Source organism: Camelina sativa, chromosome 13, assembly GCF_000633955.1.
Source record: "Camelina sativa cultivar DH55 chromosome 13, Cs, whole genome shotgun sequence".
In the NCBI taxonomy this organism is placed as follows: Eukaryota; Viridiplantae; Streptophyta; class Magnoliopsida; order Brassicales; family Brassicaceae; genus Camelina; species Camelina sativa.
This window is the reverse complement of record NC_025697.1, coordinates 22,026,050-22,033,790: the sequence shown is the minus strand read 5'-3', so window position 1 is coordinate 22,033,790 and position 7,741 is coordinate 22,026,050. Positions and strand designations below refer to the sequence as shown.

The window sequence follows — 7,741 nt, the reverse complement described above, 5'->3', positions numbered from 1 at the left end:
TCCTCATATGGTAGCTGCACCATCACTGTTAGCTTCATTGGGCTGGTCTTGATCATCTTCTTCACAGGCACTTGAATGTTCATGACCTCTTTGACTGAGTCTGACGTTGAAGATTGCTCGGTTTGAACCACTTCTTGATTCCTGTTTCTTTTGCTTCCAACAAACGTCACAGGCGGCAAATCTTGAGGGGCAAGTAACTCATCAAGTGAATACGACGGTCGTGATGATCCGTTATCGATTCTCCTTGCCATGATCCTTTGGACAGGGCGATAATGTTGGCTCTTCTTGCAGACCTGTTCCCTAGGCGGCAAAGCTCTATCCCCACCGTAACTGCTCTCTCCAAATGAGTTTGACGGTAATAGAGATTGCTCTGTTTGATGGAACACTTGGTTGTTCTTACCCTGCGGCGAATCTTGAATCCCAAGGAACCCTTTCATTGAGTCTTTGTTGCTCACAACAGGCAAATCTTGATTGTTAACGTACCCATGAATTGGATGTGAAGGAGATTGCTCGGTTTGATCGTGGTTGTTCTGATGAGGGTTGTCGTCCGGAGAGATGTAGAGAAAGAGACGAGAGTTTTCTAGGATATGGCAAATTCGTATCTTAAATTGGTCTTGAAGAACATTGCCTTTGAAGAAAAGGGTTTGTTTGCAAACAGGGATACCTTGAGCCTTCTCGATCTTGTGTTTTATGATTAACAGTGTATCCAAGAAATCAACATCAATGGAGAACGATGAGTCACTTTCAGTATCTATGAGCAACTTCATAACCGTATCAATGGTGTTTCAAGATCAGTAGAGATTGGTGAAAGAGAGAAGATACAGAGAGATCAGAAAGTGATGATGATTTGTGAGTTGTGACCAAAGTGTTTATTCGTTAAGTTGGTTTAAATAGCACTTACTGATTTGATCTTAACAGTCAATTTCTCTCCTTGCTAATTTGATCCAACGGTTACATTAAGCATTCTTGAGATTTGAGCTTACTCATTTGTTATTTCTCTCCTTTAGTAGTAGCTTTTAAGATCTTCCGAAGTGTATAATTTGTGTTAAGCAAGAAACTTCAATAAAGACATTGCAGAGAGTTAAGTTGGAATCATGATTAGTTAAAAGAAGGTATGATGCTTTTGTGTCCCCATAGATTAAGTTTTTAGCTTACTTGGAGATGGGTCTTGAACTGTTCAAAACCCCAAATTCTAACAAGTTTTTCCAATTTTCGTCACTTTCTCAAATCAAGAACCCTAAATCACTAAAACTCAAAAAATTTCACCAAATTATGCAAAACAAGCTCCAATAATCATTACCCAAGGTTCAGAAAGCCTAAAACAAGCATAATCTTAGCCAATAATCATGTAAATCGAGTTATACAAAAAAAAATTAAAATTTAATTTTTTTCCCAAATTGTAAAACCTAGATTTTTTAGAAATTTGAGCTGCCCATTGTCCAAATGGTTATGTCCATTTGGTATGCGAGCTCAATGGTCTTTTGTCTACTAAGACCATGTTATTTTTGGGCGTGACCATGACCGCCCATAACAGTGTGGACGTACCGCCCAATTGACACCAGGTTTGGTTATTAGATTTGAACAATAATGTACCATAGGTTTTTTTTTTCTAAAGTGTGTGAAATTAGGAAAAAAAATTAGCGAGAAAAAAAAAATCATAATCCAAAAAAATTAAGAGCCACCGGAAACACTTCCATTGAAAATCTCAATTGTATCGCCGTGATCAACACGGTGCCACCGGAAAGACCGGTCATCATCCATTACATTCTGTTTGTATATAAAGAAATAGTCATCTTGAGGCAGATTTAACTGAAACCTTTGTTGAATCTTAGCAAGCTCTTTCCTCAGCTCTCCAACGTTATCACCTGCGTTCACCTCCACTGGAATCTTCCTAGTCCAGCATTTAGGCAGCACCATTACTCTCAGCTTCTTCAGGGGATTGTTGTTGTTGTTGTTACTCCCCGACATTAGCATTGTCGAATCTTGAGGATGACCGTTATTGATCTGTTCTGTTGCGTTTGATGGTGGAGAATCTTGCTCGGTTTGGAACACCTGATTGTTGCGGTTCTGATTGCGCATTTGGTCGTTGTTACCGGGAGAGGAGAGGAAGAGTTGGAGACGTGAGTTGTTGAGGATCTGACATTGTTCGATATCGAGATCATCTTGAAGAACCTTACCTTGGAAGGAAAGGGTTTGTTTCGGGACAGGGATACGTTGATACTTCTCGATCTTCTTTTTGATCTCTAAGACTGTATCGAAGTAGCCCACTTCAATGGAGAATGGTGAGCCTCTTTGAGTCTCTACGTACACATCCATATATGAATCAATAGAGACTGATGAAGATCGAGTGAATAGATATGTCAACTTGGGACTTGTTGCAACCAAAGTTTCCTCATAATGCGTTAACTAAATGACCTATTTCCATGGATTCTTCTTTATTGTTATTATTTTGCTCTCTTTTTTTTTCATTTTTTTTTTTCAAACTCGATTTACTATTTTTGAAAGAGATTTTTACAATCTTTAGTATTTTTCAGTTTTGCAATATAACCAATACAAAATTTGGGTTCTGGTTCTGTATTATAAATGTGATAATATGAACTAACAATCTGTACTCTAATCTTTTTTTTTTTTTTTTTTTTTAAATGGCAAAGAAAATGTAACATTTTGAGAAATATACTGATAATAAAAATCGTACACAAAATAGAAAACACATGCCTCTGGGGATGTAACAAACTTAATTCTTCTATCTATAAACCCTGAGTTAACCTAAACTGAATTTGGAAAAAGAAAATAAAAGGAAACAGGAACAAAAGAGACTCGAGAGAGAAGAAAGAAACAGAGCACGGCTTAGACACGGACCAGATGATCAAAGCTTGTATTGCTGAAGAAGTCGAAAGGCTTATGATCAATTTACACTGATCACAGGCTCAGAGGTGGATCCTCCAGCTGGAGAAGAAGAAGCAGCAGGAGGAAGCGGGAGTAATCGCTTCTTCTGCGCACGTGGAGGCAAATGCTTCACATGTTTTCTTGAGCTATTAACAGATGCCCATGGTAAGAAAACGCCTGTACCACCAGTTCCCATCACATTTGGACTTGGTAATACCATTGGTTGAACCGGTGGTGGTGCCATCATGACCATTGGAGGACGTAGGACTCCAAGTTTTGGCATCATGTCAACTGAGTGATCATAGCCATTGAGGAATGGAGTTGGTGCCATTTGGTAGGGTTGCCACATTGTCATTACACCGTCGTTGTGAGGACTTGTGGGTCGTGAATGGTTATGATATGTTTCAGGTCGAATACGAAAGAACGTGATGCTTACTCTTTTGTTTTGTGATGGGCACATTACATGTCTAGCCATGTCTGCACTGTTCCCTCTCATCACCAACATAGATCTATAAAGATCAGATCCGAGGGACGTTAATAAAGAGACATCAACATTTTCTCAGAGTTAAAGGAGAAGGTTATGATATTATTTACCCTTGTTTGAGAGACAAAGTTAAAGGTCCTCTGAAGTTGCCTTCGTTGTCACTTGAGAGAATACGTCCAAAGGCCATTGTTGATTCAGAGAGGACAAGAGTGGAGATTGGTTGTTCTAAGTGAGGTGGTTTGAGGAAAGGCTGTGAGTATTCACCCTGCAAAAGAGAAGTAATCTCGAAGGTTAAAGAAAAGCGTAAACGTCTAGGAATGGTGGATCCATGGGGGATGTGTATACGTACCTCTTCGAAGAAGTTGATGACACAACCATTTGGTCTCTTGTACTCTGGGATGAGTCTCCATGTGACAAAGTGATCAATGACACTCTCAAGAAGTGGTGGAATTGGCTCGATGTTAACTATATAACAACAATAAAGTCTCCCGGTCAAAGCCATCCACATGCATCAAACCATTTAGACTGAATCCTGCAGGATCAGAGCCGATTCCTTACCAGAGTTGCTGCTGTCGTTGGAGTTATCATCCGCCTTAACATGGCCAAAGATGGGGACACCAAGCTGGATCAGCTCTCTCTTGTTCCCTTTAATCTGCTTGTTGAACAGTATAAAGGTCTCACCTGCATTCATCTTGTGTAAGCACCGGAAAACACTCTTAAATCCCTATGATGTGTTTTCGCGTAAGTTAAAAAAAGTCACCTGCAAGCTTCCCGTTAACGCCAGCTTCTCGGAGCTCTGCCACAAAATCTATCAATTTCGATATCTCATCTTCTTTAAGTAATTCTTCATACAGCTTTAGTCCTTTCACAACATTAACCTAACATCACAACATTAAATTTATAAGTAAATAATCCTTATATATGCATATGCCTCCTTCAAAATCCAACACATTACTCACAGTGTGGCCTTTCACTTGCTCTTTGGCTTGGAAACCTTTGATAGGTTTAATCTCACATGAGCGTGCATCACAATCTTCATGGCTCTGACATATAATCTGATGTGCGGTATCCGCAGCAGCAGTTTGGTGAACATCCTGATGAGAACCTATTAAAAACCATAAAAACAAATAATGTTTAAAATTGACCATATACTTGCATTACAACACAAAAATAAAGTTGTAAAGTTTAAAAAAAAAAAAAAAAATCAACTAATTAATGTGAGATTCGATTCTTTGGGTTTAGAGAGAAACACATCGATTCATTAAAGTAATGAAAATTAAACGTGATCTTTGATTTGATTCTCATGGACTATTCTAAAGAGGTTAAAGAACCTACAGTTTCCTTGTAAAATGTATCAGAGAAAGTCAGAGAGACTTTCAATGTTAGAAGACAAGACTACAAAGTCTAATGTCTTCGTTCCACGTGTCTCTACATAATACTTGGACTTTTATTAACACAAGTGAATTAACTTACACACACATCAAGACTGGTAAAAAAGTTCTTTGCAAAACAAGTTTACTAATCTTTATAGACTTCTGACTCGTTTTATGGCCGTGAACAAAAAGCAAAAAAAAAAGAAGCTAAAAAGTTATTAAAAAAATATTGTGCTCGTGAGGCGTGAGGGATTCGAACATTCGGGACGAGAAGAAAGAAAAAAAATAAAGGGCGGCACGGCAAAAATTGTGGGGGACCATGATTGATGACGACTAGGTTCTGGTTAAATCCAACGGCTGCTGTGTGCTCAGTGCTCACCCACCATTCTTTTAAGCAAGAGAAAGAAAATTGCAATAAAAAAATCATCACACGCGAATCAATGTGACATTGTGATACCACCACCTTTGATGCGTTTTACAGTTATACATCAACTAAAGCACAAGGCAACAAAACTTGTTGCTAACAGGAAGTTAGTAAACACACACCCAACTCTACATTGAGAAATGGAATCCCTAATCTTCTAATCTAGACGACGTCGTCGTGACGTTTCTTGTCTTTTCAGTTTTTTTTTAACCTTGTTAGTTGTTAGAGAGGAGTCAGAGTGACTTTTCCAGATTGTGCTTTTTTTCAACACAAACTACAAGAGAATTTGTACTTTTGTACGATTTTCATGAAAGTTTGTGTTAATTTGTTTTTGTTTTTAGTAAGTAAATAATATGGTCTTGAACTCTTGATAGTACGATTTTTTATTTTTAATGTATCCTTGCGAAACTCATGTAATAATTTACGATAAAACTAATTTTTTCAAAAGTTACTTTACTACTACTACTTACAAAAAAAATGTATACTTTATTTATATTATTATAAATACCACTAAATAGCCGGAAATAAAAAAAGTATTTCTAGTTTAGTATAATATTCTCTTTCAAACACGTTAAAAGTAACCCAAAATACACAATTCGTCTATTACAAAAGATATAAAAAATAATGTTTCAAACATGAAAAAAATCAGGACGTGAGAGTGATTAAGTTTAATGAACAAAAAAAAGATTTATTTCTTAATAAAGAGAATCTGGTTATTTTTAGTAAATTGTTTCTAAAAAATCGAATCTGTGACATAATGATGCAATTGAAATCTCACGTTTGATATACTAGATATTCAAAAATAATTACAAATAAAGAATGCAAAAGTCAAAATTGTTTAAGAATACATCTCGGATCCAGTAGAGGGAAACACGTACTTAAATCTTGAAACTTGAATTAGTCTGTAATCTGTATATTAGTATTTCTTACTAAATAAAATTTTTCCCCCTTTGGAAAACAAATATTTTTAAAAAATCGTTGTCATTTTTTTTTTCTTTTCTTATTGGGTGTCGTCACCAACCACAGAGAGCCAGTTTACACAGTGAACAGAGAGAATCAAATGACCAAACTTCAACGAATATGCTTAACTATTAAAAAGTTTCAACTACAAAAAAAAAAAAACCAATAATGTAACCCAAAAAACAAATTATGAAATAAATCGATCATTGTATATTTAAATTATGAAAACAATTATGGATCCAAGAAAAAAAAATAAGTATATTTTTAAATTTGTAGTATTTTGCAAAATTACGTAAAGTTTTGTGTTACTTACCTGAATCAGTGATATCACTAGTCGGAGAATCATCTTCAACGTCTTCAACATCTCCGTTAATCTCATTTTCCGTTACTTTCTCGCCGTCAATACAATCATCCTTCTTCACTTTCTCCTTCTCAGCCGCCGCTTCTTTCAGATCTTGCTCATCAGCCTCCTCTGTTTTCTTCAGTTTGAGATCCTCCGCTTTCTTAGCCGCAACTTTCTGGAGCTCGATCGCGACCTCAGCGATGGAATGATACTTCTGCATCTGGAGAACAGGGATCCAGTTCAGACGCCGGCGATGGATCGCGGCGAAAACAGCTTCGTATTCCGATCCGGAAACTGCTTCTTCGGTTGTTACTCTGAGATGCGAACACATGGCGTCTATTATAGCGTTCGCCGCCGCGAATTCGCCTCTGAACCACGAGATCAACGCATCTTTCCCTAGTCCTTCGGAAACAACAGTCCCCGGCGGAACCTGAACGGGAACGGTCACCACCGCCTTCGCCGTCGTAGCGAAAGCAGGGGTGAAACCAGTGGCTGCTGCTGATCGATCTGTCTGGCGTGCTGGCGCTGACGCAATCGTCATCGGCGTTAAAACTCCGGAGAAGATTCAGTCACTCGAGATCGGTGTGTGTTTTTCTACGATTTAACGACGGCGGCTAAAAACAGAGGAAAAAAAGGCAAAAACGGGTTGAGAAATATGGGTCGGGTCGGGTTTAGGGACGGGTCGCAGCACATGCAGGTGTAATGAGAGAAGGTTTGTTTGAGGTTTGGTTCCTTCCATCTCCCAAATTATATATATTGGGGGGCAGCCGTGGGGAGGAGGGTCCGTACAGGTGGGAGAGACTTATGGAGATGACGTGGCACTTTCTTATGTCTGACGTGGCTCAACTTCTGGCCCTCTTTTGTTTTGCCCGTTTCTTACTATTCCACCTAGTTTTTTTTTTTTTTTTTTTGGATTGGACAAAACAAAAATAAATGTGATGTTACTATTCCAAATTTATCTGAAATTAGTACAATGTTCATACTAGTAATGTATTTTTTTTTTGGTTCAAAATATGATGTTTGTTAGTATTTTATTATATAAAGAACATACAGATGATGTTGTAATTGAATGCACACACATGACAACTATAATTATTTTAGAACTAAAAGAAAAAACTATATAAAATTATAGTATGAATTATTTTTATGCAACACGTTGAATAGTTAAAAATAGAAATAATTCACTAAAACTTTATTTCTTTATATAGAGAGAAGACAGAATCCGGTTTTACATTTGTTCGAAACATGCATTAGCGGTGCAATTAAGCGTT

The 7,741-nt window shown here is 37.5% G+C and overlaps 3 protein-coding genes across 3 annotated transcripts in view; all 3 read right to left on the bottom strand.

Moving 5' to 3' along the window:
* Positions 1–767, bottom strand: part of LOC104738485 — a 1,322-nt gene extending 555 nt beyond the window's left edge. The window contains exons 1-2 of the mRNA XM_010458652.1: positions 430–767; positions 72–300 (exon numbers count right to left, since the gene is read on the bottom strand). Of these exons, the coding sequence (XP_010456954.1) occupies positions 72–300; positions 430–767 (567 nt within the window). The remainder of the gene's footprint in view (positions 1–71; positions 301–429) is intronic.
* Positions 1,672–2,316, bottom strand: LOC104737462. Its single transcript, XM_010457654.1, has one exon. It carries the CDS (start codon positions 2,314–2,316, stop codon positions 1,672–1,674), a length of 645 nt encoding a protein of 214 aa, XP_010455956.1.
* LOC104737461 lies at positions 2,652–7,199 on the bottom strand. The gene is made up of 7 exons (XM_010457653.2): positions 6,441–7,199; positions 4,330–4,475; positions 4,131–4,248; positions 3,929–4,051; positions 3,720–3,835; positions 3,481–3,635; positions 2,652–3,395 (listed from the first exon to the last, which is right to left on the bottom strand). Exons 1-7 carry the CDS (start codon positions 7,009–7,011, stop codon positions 2,906–2,908), a joined length of 1,719 nt encoding a protein of 572 aa, XP_010455955.1. The 5' UTR covers positions 7,012–7,199; the 3' UTR covers positions 2,652–2,905.

Bases quoted from the DNA above. Each gene is read 5' to 3' on its own strand.
- LOC104737462 (XM_010457654.1), bottom strand. From the start codon at position 2,316: ATGGATGTGTACGTAGAGACTCAAAGAGGCTCACCATTCTCCATTGAA.
- LOC104737461 (XM_010457653.2), bottom strand. From the start codon at position 7,011: ATGACGATTGCGTCAGCGCCAGCACGCCAGACAGATCGATCAGCAGCA. The intron at 4,249-4,329 runs GTGAGTAATGTG...TTGTGATGTTAG, and splicing joins AGCAAGTGAAAGGCCACACT to GTTAATGTTGTGAAAGGACT. The intron at 4,052-4,130 runs GTGACTTTTTTT...AGATGAATGCAG, and splicing joins CGTTAACGGGAAGCTTGCAG to GTGAGACCTTTATACTGTTC.